At 45.0% G+C, this 17819-nt stretch overlaps 1 protein-coding gene across 2 annotated transcripts in view; it reads left to right on the forward strand.

Annotated features, from left to right (window-relative positions):
- Window positions 1-17819, forward strand: part of kif5c (kinesin family member 5C) — a 235563-nt gene that overhangs the window by 179474 nt on the left and 38270 nt on the right. For both annotated transcript variants that reach the window (XM_085986689.1, XM_085986690.1), the window contains exons 17-23: window positions 2330-2447; window positions 3900-3976; window positions 6616-6725; window positions 10453-10554; window positions 11430-11490; window positions 12351-12422; window positions 15105-15209. In XM_085986689.1, the coding sequence (XP_085842815.1) occupies window positions 2330-2447; window positions 3900-3976; window positions 6616-6725; window positions 10453-10554; window positions 11430-11490; window positions 12351-12422; window positions 15105-15209 (645 nt within the window). The remainder of the gene's footprint in view (window positions 1-2329; window positions 2448-3899; window positions 3977-6615; window positions 6726-10452; window positions 10555-11429; window positions 11491-12350; window positions 12423-15104; window positions 15210-17819) is intronic.

The following is a 17819-nucleotide window of genomic DNA, read 5'->3' on the forward strand; positions in this document are numbered from 1 at the left end:
CACACTCTCTCCACCCCACACACTCTCCCTCCCCACACACTCTCCCTCCCCACACACTCCTCCCTCCCCACACTCTCTCCCTCCCCACACTCTCTCCCTCCCCACACTCTCTCCTCCCACACACTCTCCCTCCTCACACTCTCCTCCCCACACTCTCACCCACCCCACACTCTCTCCCCCCCACACTCTCACCCCTCCCCACACACTCCCCCTCACCACCCCTCTCCCCTCCCCACACACTCTCCCTCCACCACCCACTCCCTCCCCCCACTCTCCCTCCACTCTCTCCCTCCCCACACTCTCTCCCCCCACACACCTCCCTTCCCAACACTCTCTCCCCTCCCCACACTCTCCCTCCCCCACACTCTCCCTCCCCACACTCTCTCCCCCTCCCACACTCCTCTCCCTCCCACACACTCTCCTCCCACCTCTCCCTCCCCACACTCTCTCCCCTCCCCACACTCCTCCCCCCACACTCTCCCTCCCACACTCTTTCCTCCCACATCTCTCCCTCCCCACACTCTCTCCCTCCCACACTCCTCTCCCTCCCACACTCTCTCCTCCACACACTCTCTCCCTCCCCACACTCTCTCCCTCCCCACACCTCTCTCCCTCCCCACACTCTCTCCCTCCCCACACTCTCTCCCTCCTCACACTCTCCCTCCCACACTCTTCCCTCCCACACTCTCTCCCTCCCCACACTCTCTCCCTCCCACACTCTCTCCCCTCCCACACTCTCTCCCCTCCCACACACTCTCCCTCCCAACACTCTCCCTCCCACACTCTCTCCTCCCCACACTCTCTCCCTCCCACACTCTCTCCCCTCCCCACACTCTCTCCCTCCCACACTCTCTCCCTCCCACACTCTCTCCCTCCCCACACTCTCTCCCTCCCCACACTCTCTCCCCTCCCCACACTCTCTCCCTCCCATACACTCTCCTCCCCACACACTCTCCTCCCCACACTCTCTCCCTCCCCACACTCTCTCCCTCCCACACACTCTCCTCCCCACACTCTTTCCCTCCCCACACTCTCTCCCTCCCCACACTCTCTCCCTCCCCACACACTCTCCCTCCCCACACACTCTCCCTCTCACACTCTCTCCCTCACACTCTCTCCTCCACACTCTCTCCTCCCCACACTCTCTCCCTCCCCACCTCTCTCCCTCCCCACACTCTCTCCCTCCCCACACTCTCTCCCTCCCCACACTCTCTCCCTCCCCACACTCTCCCCCTCCCCACACTCTCTCCCCCTCCCCACACTCTCTCCCCCTCCGCACACTCTCTCCCCCTCCCCACACTCTCTCCCCCTCCCCACACTCTCTCCCCTCCCCCAACCCCCACCGATGAGAGTGTGTCTGCTGGTGGCCCTGATGTGTAATAACCTGTGAAAGCGCTCGCAGATGTTCACCAGATTCCCTGCGTGTAACCCTCGGGAGGATAAATAAGCATCATTTTGAAAGTTGGGCTTTGTCTGATCATCAGTAAAATGCTGACGCCTCCCGAGTTCAAACAAAATTGCTAAGTCCGGGGATTTGCAGTGCGGGGCCTCAAGAGGCCTCTTGCTTTGTTTTGCCTGTAATTTAATGTTTCAGGTATGCCATTTGGAAATCTGTTAACATGCCTTTTCAAATAATTCATGGCAGTGCAAGTGATTCCCCCCCCCCCCCCCCCCCCCCCGGTGTTCCCAATTGTCCTTAACTTCCCCCACTGCACCCCCTCTGTGGGCAAATGCCTGGCTGCTGCTTGACGCCTTCCCGTAATGACGTAGCTCAAATTGAGAACATAGTGGTGTGGGAAGTCACTCTGTCCCACCACTGTGATATGCAGTTTTGCACTTCAGTGCACAATTTGTCTGTTTGAAAAGATGGTTGCCATTGTGCCAGTGGGAGTAAATTACTTAGTTGAAAAGGTGACTTCTCAATAATAAAAAGAAAAGCCATGATAGTGGAGTTACAAAAGTGCAATTGTGCATGTATTAATCTGCTTTGTATCAAGTTGCTGGTAAATGAACACGTAAAATCACAGCAGTTCTGCTATTGTGCTGTACGTATCAGAAATTGTAAATGCGTTTGTACATTATCTACATGCCTTACATTTATTTGAAAAGCTGTATCCTGCGAGTGAGCATTTTGACACCTGTAATGTAGGTAGGAAGAGAACGGTCTCTATTGCACAAAAAAGATGAACTCTGACACTGTCCGAGATCCAGGTTTAATGTGTTGGCTTACATTTCGGGACCTGACTATTACTAAGTGGCTCTAAGCAGCTGGTGGTTTGTATAATGCACACCTTTACATCCGCTTTTTGTGCTGTTAATCTTTTGAAAGCATGAAGCCAAGATAAAATCGCTGACGGATTACATGCAGAATGTAGAGCAGAAGAGAAGACAGCTGGAGGAGTCTCACGATGCACTCAGTGAAGAGTTAGCTAAACTCCGTGCCCAAGGTATGCACTGGCCTGAAGCTTAAGTAATTCAGATGCCTTAATCCACTTGATCATTTATTTAGGACACTGCAAGTTTTATTCTGTCTCCAAGTACTTTACAGCACACTGTATATATACATCCAGCTATACTAAAAATATTCTTTTTTAATGTACTAACTTTCTGAAAGGGGCTGGAGGTGTACAATTCCTCGCAGTGCCCCAGAAAAAAAAAGACTTCATTTTGCATGAGAAGGGGAAGGCAAAAAAAACCCAAACATTTATTTAACGATTATTATGGAACTACAACAGTGGTTATTTTTAACTGGTCTCTATAATTATTAGTTGAAATCTAATTCAGGGTTAATTGGCTCCCCTTTGCCCTGGTGTACATGTACATCCCAGTTGTTACTCATGAAGTGAACTCATTTGTACTGACATATTGTACTAAGAACTTTACATTGACAATGGCCCAGAAATTCGGGTCGGGGGCTTCCCGCGAGTGCAAGCCCCCGACCTGCACTTACCTAGCGCGCCGGCCGTTGAGCTGTGGGCCCGCGTGGGATTCCGATCCTGGGCCTCCTCCAACAGCCGGCGCGCAGTGCTTGCGTATCCCAGGGGCGCAGTTAGTTCGATGCATCCCCTGGGGTCACGTGGGCCATGGAGAGCCAATCGGAGCAGGGAATGCTTCATTCATAAGTTTGACAGGAAGACCTGTCAAACCTATAAATACTATAAGCCCCAAAACATCACAAAATCTTCAAATAATTTTTTTTTTAAATCACATTTTTTAAATAAACTATAAATCACATGAAATAACTATTTTAAACAATTTAAATTTTTGAAAAAAATAATTCTATTTTCTAACGGGGCTAAAAATAAACTTACCTTGCTTTAAAGTATTTAAAAATAATAAACCTGTGGAAAAAATGTTTTAATTTGAATTAATTCACCACTTACCTTGTAAAAAGCAGGCCTTACGACTGCTTTTTATATGTGTAACTTCTGGTGACTTACCCGCCTGGGAAAACCTGTAATAAAAAAATTAAAAAATTAAAAAAACGTAAGTTCGATGCACACTCGCAGTCTCTCCTGCGCATGCATTCGAACTCTGAACCCCTTCGTTCAGGGGAACGGAAGTGCTGGTTTCCCGCGCATGCGCAATGCATGCACAAAACCGGCACTTCCATTGGGCCTACGGGTGAGTACCCCGTGCGTACTCACCCGTGGAGACCCGAAGTTCTGGGCCATTATTGTCAACTTTTCAAGTGGCTTTGGCATCTTTATATATTTCAGCAAAACAAACCAGCACCTGCTTCTTTTTTTTAACCGTTTCAAACATCACAAACGCAGAATTAAAACGATGAAAGTTCTCATTTGTTCTAGCTCTGAATTTAAAAATGTCTAACATGCAGTGCATAGAGGCTGCTAATGTGTGTGTGTGTAGCTAATTCTCTTTTGAAAATTGCTTAATAGCAAAGATGCATGAAGTGACCTTCCAGGACAAAGAAAAGGAGCATCAGACCATGCTTCAAGATGCCAACGAAATGAAGGTAATAACATGGACGAGATGCATTGATGTAGGTACTTTGTGACTCATCTGTTATGAAAGCTGGCGCATAGGCAGGAAAAATAAATTCTGATCTGCGTTGGGTTTCTGAGCAGCTTCTCTCCACTGCATGGAGCTGTTATCGACTGGAATATTCATTGACGGAAGAATCTGCTGCATGGCCAAAATGATTAATTCTCAGCTGCTACTCTCTAACCTAGCTGTCACCGGTTTTTATATTCTGTCTTGCGTTTTCCCCGAAGTCAACCTGGCAAACCCAACACACCACCCCCACTCCCCCCTCAAGAAAAAAATAAATAAATAAGGTCACTTTGCTTTCAATGCATTCTCTTTCACTGGACAGACTGGGAATGAGCTGTCCTGTTCACCAATGTGTGCTGGTGCCATTTTAGGGAGATTATGGGCTCGAGTATACCTCCCAGGTGGGAGCGCAGCAAGCGAGTGGCATGCCTGTCCGGGTTTGGTAGCAGGCGGGCTCAGCTGATTTTAAACATTTGCATGCCGCTTCCTGGCCAACGTGGCTGGGAGGTTGGCGGAAAGCGGCTGCCCAGCTGTTAAACTATTAAAAACTTGCCTTGCCAGGCCTCTTCTGGCCCCAGACCCTGTTCCTGGCAGGGAAGCCATTGCTGGTCCCCCCAACTCGGGGCTCAGGTTAAAATAGCCGATCGGGGAACAATGATGTTATCGGAGCCCAATCTGCATATTTAAATAGATAGGTGAGCGATAAAATAATTTCTCACTTAAATGTCAAATTGAGGACTAGGGCAGGACGATATCATGATATGTTGACTTCAGATTTTGGTTCAGTCTAATTTGCCTGTCTTGCTATGTGTTACTTCCTCTTGGTACTTTCAATACTTCTCTCAAATGTTCTGCTTTAAATTTTTTAACGAGGCCTCTGGTTTTAGCTAAGTACTGACTTGTACGGGGGTGATTTTCACTCAGAAGTCGGGAAGGAGGCGGGACTACAACTTTCGGGGTTGTAGTCCCGCCTCCATCGAGATGCGGCCAATCCACGCGATTTTAACTTGATTGACCTTGTTGAGCCCGCCCAGCGGGCTCAGCAGGCCAATTAAGGGCCACCCGGCAACAGGTGACGTCACAGACTGAAATTTCATCTGTCAAGATGTTTTGACAGATAAATATCAGCGTTTCACAGCTGTTTGAAGCTGTCAAACACTGACAGTCTTACTTCTAACCCAAGTCCTTCTACACAGACTCAGTTAGAAATCGCTCCAGCACAGAAAGCTGCAGGCTGTCACTTTTGACAGTTCGCAGCCATTCTGCTTTCTGTGCCGATTAGATGATGGACTCCCGAAACCTAGAGGAAGGAAGGCTGTAAAGGTAAGTACAGGTAATTTAAACTTCTTTACACACTTTAGACACACCAAACACACTTACCTTTGCACTCATGCACCCATCACTCACCTGAACACCGACATCTCGACCCCTCCAAGTGCTTCAACCCGACTGCCCGACGACTCTAACTTGGTGTGGTTTGGAGCTGTCGGGAATCCCACACTTCAAGGTTTAAACTAGGGATTAGGCTAAAAACTGCCTGTTAGCTATCTGTTAACAGGCAATTAATTGGCACTAATCCCTTCCCGCCGCGGGTAGGCGGGTCCAGGTGCGGGGCAGGTACCCGCCTCCTTTGAAACTTACATGGAGGCGGGTTGGGGGCGGGATGGTGTCGGGACCCCTGAATTCAGGAGTTTAACCCCCCGCACATCCAATCACAACTCCACAGGTCAGTTAAAATCGAGGCCGTACTGTTTACACTAAATTGACAAATGAGCTACAGAGCAGGAAGCATGTTACAACAGTTTTAATTGTTTTAATGGTGTTTGGCTGATATAAAACAAACAGGATCCTTGCTCTTATGAAAGAGGCACCTCTTCATGAAAATAATTCTGTAAGTCGAAGATTATAAATATAACATTTTCACACTACTGTAACGCGTAAGTGATACAATGATACTTTTTTTCACTAAACACATCTTTGTATTGTGTTTGGTAACAAAGATTTGGCAAACATTTTCCTGAAGACTGAGCCTCTAAGATGGGCCCTTTTTGCATAGGGAAATTTCTATTGGGGATTTTTCATACTTGACAAAAGGGGGATGATTAGAAGCTCTAGTTGGCCTCCATATACTAAGCTTCAAAACTGGAAGCATCACTGTCAGATCTGATCTGTGATGGAAACTCTCCGCATCCAAGGTGCTTGCAGGACCAAGAAGTGGGCACTGGAAGCTCCCAGTAATTTGGACAAACCAATAGTTTCGAAGAGATCATTGTGCGTATGTGGGGAGGGAGGAATCCTAACATAGAAATAGGATCATAGAATAGTACAGCACAGAAGGAGGCCAGTTAGCCCCGCTCCCGCGCTCTTTCCCCATATCCCTGCAAATTTTTCTCCTTCAACTATTTATCCGATTCCCTTTTGAGGGCTACTATTGAATCTGTATCCACCACCCTATCAGGCAGTGCACTCCAAATCCTAACCACTCGTTGCTTAAAAAAGGTTTTCCTTATGTCGCCTCTGGTTCTTTTGCCAATCACCTTAAATCTGTGAAAGGCAGCAGAAATTCAATAACTCCTAACTCAATTTGGTGTCTTCATCTAGAAAACTCTGGAAGAGCAAATGGAGAACCATAGAGAGGCCCATCAGAAGCAACTGGCTCGTCTGAGGGATGAAATTGATGAAAAACAAAAAATCATTGATGACCTAAGGGAGTAAGTATCTGACAGGACTTCAGAATGCAACTTGCCAATAAAGGAATGTGAAGTATTAAACTGCATATATAGTAAACACCTCTATCGAATCATAGAATGGTTACAACACAGAAGGAGGCCATTCGGCCCGTCGAGCCCGTGCCGGCTCTCTGCAAGAGCACTTCGGCTAGTCCCACTCCCTCGCCTTTTCCCTGTAGCCCTGCAATTTTTTTTCCTTCAGGTACTTTTTTTAAAATTCCCTTTTGAAAGCCACGATTGAATCTGCCTCCACCACCCTTTCAGACAGCGCATCCCAGATCATAACCACTCTCCTCTTAGCCTTCTCTGCTCGAAGGAGAACAGCCTCAGCTTCGCCAGTCTATCCACAAACATATACAAGCTCACTTCTTTGCTCTGTTCATGAAAAACGACTGGTGCTGAATTGAGGTAATTTGACTAACTAAGTGAGAAGGTTATTAAATCTAAGGAAAGTTAGGAATGAGAAAAGGCCATCTGATCCATCATAGCTCATCCCTCATAAATAAAAACAGAAATTCCTGGGAATACTCAGCAGGTCAGGCAGCATCTGTGGAGAGAGAAACAGAGTTAACGTTTCAGGTCGATGACTCATTCCTCTATGACTCTAACTTTCCCATAAGTGCATTGATCTGTACATTTTTGCATCTACTACTTTGATTGGCAGATTATTACAAATATTTATCACTGAATAAAATTCTTCACATGCCTGTTTTATATTTATTATTCCCAGTTTCCATTCATTGTTGGCTTATTTTGAAGTAATAATTTAGAAGCATAGAGGTTTACTGAACAAAAGGAGGCCTAAATTAATCTCTCTGCCCTACTGTCTCCCATAGCCCTGTAAATTCCTCTCCTTTAACTGTCTTTTTAAAAATTCATTCTTGGGATGTGGGCATCACTGGCAAGGCCAGTATTTATTGCCCATCCCTAATTGCCCTTGGGAAGGTGGTGGTGAGCCGCCTTCTTGAACCGCTGCAGTCTGTGTGGTGAAGGTGCTGTTGGGGAGGGCGTTCCAGGATTTTGACCCAGCGACGATGAAGGAACGGCAATATATTTCCAAGTCAAGATGGTGTGTGACTTGATGGAGAACCTGGAGGTGGTGGTGTTCCCATGCGCCTACTGCCCTTGCCTTTCTAGGTGGAAGAGGTCGCGGGTTTGGGAGGTGCTCTTGCTTTAAAGAACTCTTTTATTTTTTTTTAATGCAATGGTCTCTGCCTCAACTATTCCCTGTCTCGCCTCACTTTCTTAGTAAATATAGTTTGGCTCAGTGTTAGCACTCTCACTTCTGAATCAGAAGGTTATAGGTTTCATCCTCAGTTCAGGGTTTGAGCACATCATCGAGGCTGACACTTCAGTGCAGTACTGCTGCATGTGATGTTCAGTTGAGGCCCTGTCTACCTGTTCAGGTGGATGTAAAAGATCGCCTGGCACTATTCAATGAAGATCGGGGAAGTTTTACTGGTGTCCAGCCCAGCACTTCTCTCCAACTACCACCATTAAACAGATTAACTGGTCACTTATCTCTGCTGTTTGTGGAACCTTGCTGAGTGCAAAATGCTTACACAATAACAGTTACTACACTTCAAAAGGAATTCATTAGCTGGTAATTATCTTGGAACATCTTGGGGATGTCAAAGGCCCTATTATAAATGCAAGTTCTTTCTTTCATGGTGCCCGTTTTAAGTTGTTTACCAATGGAAATAATCTTTCCCTATTTAACCTGCCATATCTCTACATCATTTTAAAAGTGTTGATTACATTTCCTCTTAACCTTCTCTTTTCCATCGGGAATAGTCCCAGTAGCTGAAGTCACTGTTCATAACAATAATTTCTCATCCCTGGCATCATCCTTGGTGAATCTATGCAGTTTGCTCTCTATAGCTTAAATGTTCTTTTCATAATGGAGTACCTAAAATTGTGCACCATATAACTATGGCCTAAGCATTGCCTTGTACAAATTTATCATAATGTCTTTGCTCTTGCTACTCCCTATTTATATGGCATTATCTGCCTCTATTTGTACTTTCAATGGATAACGTATTTCCACTCCTAGGTCTCTGTTCCACCACACCCTTTCAGTGTATAATCCCATTCCTTGACTTTCCTCCAAAATGCATGACCTCACCTCTCCACACTTAATATCTTGCATACTTTGATGAGGTCCCTCCCTTTATCAGTTTTCTTCCCCCCTCCCCCCACTAGTCTTTAAAACTTTAGCCTTCTCTAATCTATTCTCCTAGATCAACCTTTTACACTTGGAGTCAGACTGATTGCTCTTCTCTGTACCCTTTCCAATGCAAGTGTACCTTTCTTGTGGCATAGAATACTAAGCACAGTTTTCTAAGTGTGGCATGACCTATTGTAAAGCCTTAACGTAGAGCCGGTTTTAAATCCTGGCATTCGATTAGCCTTTTTAAGGCATTAAAATTGAACTCTCTGCAATTACTTACAGGTCACATCCCAAGTCTGCATGATTCCTAATTCAATTCCATTCATCGTATACTTATGATCCACATTCTTTCAACATATACTTAACATTTAAATTTCAATTGCCATTTGTTCGCCTAATAATGTACACATTCATTGTAAATCGTTGGGGGGTAAAAAAAACATTAGCAGAATCACCTGTGTCTGCTGCTTTGCATATTTTAAAGATGTCGGCAAATTTAAAAAACCTTACTGCTGTTGGGAATGGTCCCCAGCAATCGGAATTAGTGGGGAGAGTCCGGCAATTGGGAGGAAGGGCAAGATCGAAGCTCAGAATCGGAGGTTGGGGGGGGTGGGGAGGGTGGTAGGGTCGCCAATCGCGGCAGCGGGGAGAATTCCTAAGCTTTTCTTTAAACCTCCCGCATGTGATTCAATGTCTCATCTGAAAGGCAGCACCTCCAACAGTGCAACACTCGTGCCAACCTAGATTATGTGCTCAAGTCTGTGGAATGGGGCTTGAACTCGCAACCTCCTGACTCGGGGGCAAGATTGCTACCACTGAACCAAGGCTATGACCATCAGTTAAGGGTATTTTGCCAGTTGTACAGCATTGTAATAAACCCTAATATCAAAATCGCCATCACTGGGTCTGTTATTGATATGGCTATAGCAATGGTCCAAAATTAAAATGACTGAGGACAATAAGATTGTTGTGGTTGGGACAATGTAAAGTTCTTTTTATTTGAAACTGTAATATTTATTTCTTAGTGTTTACATCTGAGTAGTAGAAGTTATCATATTTACATTCTTGAGTAAATTGTAACAGTGATAATAGTTAAAATAATGTATGCACTATGAAAGACAATAGCATTTTATACAAAATAAGAATTATATACACTTCAAAACTGAGAAGTCAAGCACTGCTGAGCACAGCTGCTGTTATTCTGCAAACAGTAATTAAGTGACTGTATTTCCTGTATATTTTACTCCCATATAAAACAGCTTGAGTACTAATTGTGCTGATTTAAATACTTGTTAATTTTAAATCGGTTGGGGGTGGAAATGCAATTGATTTGAAAAAGGAGGTTGAATCAAATGGCATAATCTTGTGGAAATGTCAAGTTGAATGCCGTAGCCTTGACAAGACAATGAAGTTGCTTGGGTTAATAGTTAATTACTGACAAATTTTGCATTATTAGTACCCGAGTGCTTTTATGCAAATACCTGTAGTTCACTATTTAAATTAATGCTAAAATACGTTTGTTTTTTCTTTACTCGACAGTTTTAACCAGAAACTTGTGCTGGAGCAGGAGAAATTGAACTCCGATTTTGACAAGTTAAAAATGGAGGAACATGAAAAAAGTGACGAGCTCCAGAAACTTGTGTAAGCTTATTTTTTAAATGATCTCTCTCTCTCTCTTCACACCAGGAGAACTGAGGAAAATGTTATTTAATGGTTATCGCTTCATAATAAAGCTGCAGATTTCACTTTAGAATTCATAGGTACCTGGAGGCTGGTCTGGTAGCTCTGATGGCAGTCACGAATGATACTCCATATTATCCACACTCAATTTCCATGTTCTGCCAATTCATGGTGGGTGACTGTATTTAAGGGTCTTGGTTGGATGAAAGCACTTCTGTGGGAAGGAGGTAGAAAACGAGAGAGAGAGAGAAAAAACACTAAGGGCATAAAGTTACTGTGTGAAAAATCACCTCCTGTCTGACTGATACCACCCGGGGAAACGTCTGTGCCTCAGACATTCTTGGGATATTATGGGCATTTTGGAAGGAGAAATTTTTAAAGAGGGGAGTACTAATTTGGTCATAAATGTGATGATGCACAGTATTGATTTGGTCATTGCTACCAGTAAACAATATTTGTCCAGGCAAAACATCCTAGTTCTGGCCTTCTCGCTCCTTTTTCTGTTCTAGTGGTGGTACGTGAGTGTCTATATATCTTTTGCAATAAAAATTCTTGCATCTGTTGTGTACATTTTGTATTGGAGTTCTTGTTTTGCTCAGCGGCGCCATGGAGCTGACCGGTGACGCCCTCACCTTACTACAATAGCATGACGGTTAAATAACCTTATCATTATATCGTTCGGCTTGTTGTTACTTGAAGACCATTCTCTTGTAATGTGATCTGTTTACCTCTAACTTGGTAAATTGTACGACACGGAGGCATGAAATTATTTTCTTAATACGCTGTCAATCTGAAATAAAATCTGACTCCAAATAACTTTTATGTCCTGCTTTTAGACTTCTTAATGACAAAAGAGAGCAAGCAAAACAGGACCTCAAGGGGCTGGAAGAGACAGTTGTAAGTTTTAATGTGAAACCTATTGGACTTTTAATGGACTCGCTTCAGAACAAACTAGTCCCCCTCCCCAATTATGTAACTTAACTAAACTTTAAGATCACGCACCTGTAGAACAAAGACTACGCCATGCGAGTGTAATGTCTGTAAATCTCTTTCTTTCCCACAAAACTTTCCCAATATTGAATCCATGGTTCCCAGCATATACACCGAACGCCATGCAGCATGAAATCATTGTTGGCATTTTTTTAAAGAAGCTCTAACAATCTAAATAACTAGAGCTACATATCTCCATGTAGACCAATTAAACTACAATGCAATTTGTTTATAAATTGAAACTAGTCTACAGTGACGGGCGAATGGGTGCTTCAAGCAGGAAGTTGTCGTTGGTGGGTATCTTTCCCAACAGTAATCTTTCCCAACAAATATAGCTGATCCATCACCTTCTAAATTTCTCTTGTGGTAGCAGAAGTGACTGGGCCGGGGGCGGGGGGGGGGGGTTGGTGGTGGTGGAGGATAAATTTTCTATATAACAGACCAAGATCCTGTTCTGCTCCGCAAATGCTGTTTGTTCCATTTCTAATCAGCGACTTTTTTTTTTAAACAAATGGATGTTTTTCTTGGATATGGCCAGTATTAAACACCGTTTCGACTCCCCCCTCTCCCCCCACCCAAATCAAACTATTTGATTTTCAATTATTTAAAGTTTTATATTTGCAAGTGTTTGTAGTCACTGGGGTTTGTGCTCATTAATTACCTATTTGTATATGTGTATATAATTAATGATTGGAAAGAGATACAAGCTCATTTACAATCTATATTCCTTAAACCCTCTAACACTAACTGCTTGTTCTTTTTAAAAGGCAAAAGAACTTCAAACTCTCCACAACCTCCGAAAACTTTTTGTTCAGGACCTCACCACTCGGGTCAAGAAAGTAAGTCGATTGATCTACTTCAGTGCTGTTTTTTTACACGTTCTCCAAGGGTCAATTGTGGACATATTTTTGGAGTTGATCTTTAATGAACCAGGCTTTGCCTCCCAAATTTTAAACCTAAATACTCGAGGTAATTGTACCCAATGTTTTGGGTGTGATGCGAGGTACAAGAGGATGAAACTATCTAAAGAAACAGCTATCAGTAACTAATGTTTTAATGTAACTGTCAGTTACATACTCTCAGCAGGCCAATTAAGGGCCACCCGGCAACAGGTGACGTCACAGATTGACATTTCATCTGTCAAGACCTTTGGACAGATGAAATATCAGCGTTTCACAGCTGTTTGAAGCTGTCAAACACTTACAATCTGTACTCTAAGTTAATTCCTTCTTCTCAGGATGATTTAGAGATCTCCCCGGAACAGAAAGCTGAATGCTGCAATTTTTGACAGATCGCGGCCATTCTGCTTTCTGTGCCGGTGAGATGAGGGACTCCCGAGACCTGAAGGAAGGAAGCCTGTAAAGGTAAGTAAAACTTATTTAAACACTTTACACACACCAAACACACTTACCTCTGCACTCATGCACCCATCACTCACCTGAACACCGGGCATCTCGAACCCTCCAAGCCCTTCAGCCCGATGGCCCACCTCGCTAACTTGGCGTGGTTTGGGGCTGTCGGGAATCCCACACTTCAAGAATGAAAACAGGCAGTTAATTGGCACTAATCCCCTTCCCGCCTCGGGGAGGCGGGTCCCAGTGCAGGTCGGGTACCCGCCTCCTTTGAAACTGGCATGGAGGCGGGTTGGGGGCGGGATGGGTTCACCCACCCCCCCCCCCCCAATTTCGTGATTTTAACCCCCCACACGCCTCCAATCCCGCCTCCACGGCCCAATGAAAATCCTGCCCCATGAGTTTGAGTTGCTATCACATTAGAAAAGGTAACTGATATTGGGTTTATACTTTCAGCTAGCAGAGTGATCCCACTAGGACTGATGTCTCTAACTCCATCTGTTTCCATCCAAGATTTTGTAGTGTGAGGTACCACCTAGTGGAGGCAGGCTGGGGCTGACCAGTAAAGATTCTAGAATGTTGCTTGATTAATTTTTAGTAATTGAAAAATATTAGGGCAGAACTCAAAATTATGAGGGGTTTTGATAGGGTAGATAGGGAGAAACTGTTTCCACTGGCAGGAGTGTCAGTAACCAGAGGTCACAGATTTAAGATAATTGGCAGAAAAGCCATGGGGAGGTGAGGAGAATTTTTTTTTTTACTCAGCGAGTTGTTATGATCTGGAATGCACTGCCTGAAAGTGTTGTGGAAGCAGATTCAGTAGTAACTTTCAAGAAGGAATTGAATATAAACTTAAAAAGGAAAAAAAATCAGGGCTATGGAGAAAGAGCAGGGCAGTTCATCTAATTGGATAGCTCTTTCAGAAAGCCAGCACAGGCATGATGGGCCGAATGGCCTCCTTCTGTACTGTATGATTCTAACGTTCCCTTCAATTAACTGAGTGAAGTAAACACCAGGCAGATGGTCTGTAGAAGGACCAGATTACCTCTTATCCTAAACCAATGTATTCAAACGTATTTTTTGACCTGTTTAACAAAAATATTGCATTTTGATTTTCTGTATTCCATTTGGTAAACCCATATCTCTCTAGGCCAAACAATATCTCTCTAGGCCAAACAATAGGAGTTTTACTTTGACAATTGGTTGCAGTAGATAGTGCAATACACTTCATACTGAAAGGATTGCCTCAAACATGAAGCAAAAGTATAAATGGATATATCTCACTCTATGTAACCATACTGATCTTATTCCCAAATAAACATGATGGGCTGGATTTTCATTTAGGAGTCGGGTTGGAGGCGGGACTACAACTTTCGGGGTTGTAGTCCCACCTCCATCGAGACGCGGCCAATCCACGCAATTTTAACTTGATTGACCTTGTTGAGCCCACCTGACAGATGAAATATCAGCGTTTCACAGCTGTTTGAAGCTGTCAAACACTGACAGTCTTACTTCTAACACGAGTCCTTCTCCACAGACTCGGTTAGAAACCTCTCCTGCGCAGAAAGCTGCAGGCTGTCACTTTTGACAGTTCGCAGCCATTCTGCTTTCTGTGCCGGTGAGATGAGGGACTCCCCGAACCTAAAGGAAGGAAGGCTGAAAGGGTAAGAAAAGGTCATTTAAACTTCTTTAATCACTTTAGACACACCAAACACACTTACCTTTGCACTCATGCACACATAACTCACCTGAACACTGACATCTCGACCCCTCCAAGCCCTTCATCCCGACGGAGCCATCGGGAATCCCACAGTTCAAGCTTAAAAATAGGGATTAGGCTAAAAACTGCCTGTTAACAACCTGTTAACAGGCAGTTAAATTGGCACTAATCCCTTCCCGCCTCAGAGAGGCGGGTCCCAGTGCGAGGTGGGTACCCGCCTCCTTTGAAACTGGCATGGCGGCGGGTTGGGGGCGGGGTGGGGTCAGGACCCCCGATTTCGGGACTCCACGGCACACTGAAAATCGAGCCTGATGTTTTTATTTGTTTCTAAATAAACACCACCAGCAGAGCTGGGCCAGAAGGGTAACGCAATTGCTTTGATTGATTACTTTCAGTCGCATGCTTTGCAACTGGTCGCAGATTGTTAATTTTGCTTTGCATTTCCTCAGAGTACTGAACTGGACTCAGATGATGGAGGGGGGAGTGCTGCGCAGAAGCAGAAAATATCCTTTCTTGAGAACAACCTGGAGCAGCTTACAAAAGTTCACAAACAGGTATGAAGGTGATTTGTACAAAATTCTGTTCAAGTCAATATAAGATAGTCACTAAGAAATCAAATAGGGAATTCAGAAGAAACTTCTTTACCCAGAGAGTGCTGAGAATATGGAACTCACTACCACAGGGAGTAGTTGAGGCAAATAGTATAGATGCCTATAAGGGGTGGCTAGATAAGCCTATGAGGCAGAAGGGAATAGAGGGTTATGCTGATAGATTTAGATGAGGAAAGACGAGAGGAGGCTCGAGTGGAGCATAAACACCGGCATGGACTGGTTGGGCTGAATGGCCTGTTTCTGTGCTGTATATCCTATGTAAAAATCTGAAAATTGTCTATTATTCCAACATTAAACACCCCACAAGAAGTGTCTTTCGCTTTCAAATATCTAATCCCCTTTTTGATCAAGATGACACTATTTTGGTAATACTGTCATTTCCTTTTGATGGGCTAGGTTCTCAAACATAAAAATGCTGATATAGATTGTGTTTCACTGAGTTAAAGTGTTGATCTCAATATAGCTACAACTGCTTTTTAACAGTATTCTGTGATAACTTCCAAAACCAATATTTTTCAGTTTATGCGGCTGAGGCCTTACAAAGTCCATATTGAAATTTCATCATAATTGTTCATTTTTTCGCACTTGTATCTTTCTGATGTTTCTTTCCATACTTGTTTATTTCTCATTGATTTTATGTGTTAGAATCTATCAACCAATTTGCTTCTACTGTCGGATACGATTCCTCCCTGTAAAGAAGCCATATTGGCAATTCCAATCCGAAATCCGCCTTCTTGAGATGAATTTTTAGTTCCAAGGCATTTCCAAGTTTTAACTCTGTCCTCCTGTAGATTGTTTGTTTAATGCCCTCTGAACTTGTTCACTGTGGTGTAAAGTACAATGGCCTAGAAATTCAGTTGTTTGTGCCAGCCGCTAGCGCCTTAGGAGGAGGAGAAGTGGGGCGCTAAGCAGCTAGCGCCCGGGCACGGCGCGATCTGCGCCTCTCGCGAAATTCAGTTAAGATTTAGCGGTGGCGCATAACCGTAGCGTGCGCTCAGCTGTGCGCGCAGATCCTGACGTCATTTCATGGTGCAACGCCCTTTGTGCGCCCCGAACCGGAAATTCAGTTGCGCCGGCCTATTGTGTGCCTGGGGCCCCCCGTGACTGGTAGAGGGGAACGGTTCCCAGTCGCTGTGGGGTGCGGTGGGCGCTAATTAAAGGGGACTCCTCCTGCAGTATAAATGGCAGCCATTTTGCTCCACTCCTTTGTGAGAGACGGATATTTGGAGAGAGACAAAGGTACTTGTGGCTTCAGGCCAGAGCTTTGCACTTGGATTTAACTTTCAGTGCCATAGCATTGATTCGATACATCTAATGGGGGCTGCAATGGGTGGAGACGTTGGCTTACTGCATTGCATTCAAAGGGCTCAGAGACGCCATGAGAGAGTGCCAGTCATGGCCAGACGGAGAAGGGCCAACAGGCGTCGGCACAGGAGGCCTTACCCACCCAGGGTATACCGCCAGCAGTTCTCATGTCTGAACATGTCTGAGGAGCAGTGTGTTCGGAGGCTGCGATTCAGAAGGGAGGTGGTCACTGAGGTCTGCCACCTGCTTCGCAGAGATCTGCAGCCACAGCTCAGGAGCAGGACGTCTCTGTCGGTGGCAGTGAAGGTGACGGTGGCTCTCAACTTCTATGCCACCGGCTCCTTCCAATCCGCTACTGGGGACATTGCCAACATCTCCCAGTTCATGGTACATTTGGACAAGCAGCAAGAGCGTGCAATGGGATTTGGAAGAATAGCGGGCTTCCCCATGGTCCAGGGCGTAGAACTGATGAACCAGCAATGGTCAGGCCTTGCTTCAGGGTTGCAGTGTGCAGGGCATGGCAGCCAAACAAGTCGACCCTCCCCCTTTAAGAGCTGACCGGCGCCAGCGTGTTTGCCTTCATTCAGAAACTCGCCGCACCTACGCTGCGCCCGCCCTCGGTGTTAGCGCCCCGGATCGCCGGCTTAGCGCCTAATGATAGTCATGCATCACCTGCTTTAGCGCAGCAGCAACCTCTTGGGGCGATGCAACTGAATATCGGCAAAGGTGGCGCTAAGTTGCGCCGGGGGGAAAATTTAGATAACGCCCGGCTGTAGCGCCCCAAACGTGGCTATACTGAATTTCTAGGCCAATATGTCTACTGTTCTGCCATGTGATTCCTGATTTGGGGGCATGACCTCTATTAGTAAAATTCTCAGTTCCCCTCCCTGTTTTTATGTATCCCCAATGCAAGCTGTTCCTGTATTAACTGTCCCCTTGGCAGTAAGCCACCATTCCAAGGTCCTGAAAACCATGTTTGCACAAAACAAAATGCAGCATTCTGCCTCATAGAAACATAGAAGATAGGAGCAGGAGTAGGCCATTCGGCCCTTCGGGCCTGCTCCGCCATTCAATGCGATCATGGCTGATCATCCAAATTCAGTACCCGGTCCCTGCCTTCTCCCCATATCCCTTGATCCCTTTAGCCTTAAGAAATATATCCAACTCCTTCTTGAATATACTTAATGAATTGGCCTCCACCGCCCTCTGTGGCAGAGAATTCCACAGGTTCACCACTCTCTGGGTGAA

This window comes from Somniosus microcephalus, chromosome 4 (genome assembly GCF_052327205.1).
Source record: "Somniosus microcephalus isolate GS21.2 chromosome 4, FLI_Smic_1.0, whole genome shotgun sequence".
In the NCBI taxonomy this organism is placed as follows: Eukaryota; Metazoa; Chordata; class Chondrichthyes; order Squaliformes; family Somniosidae; genus Somniosus; species Somniosus microcephalus.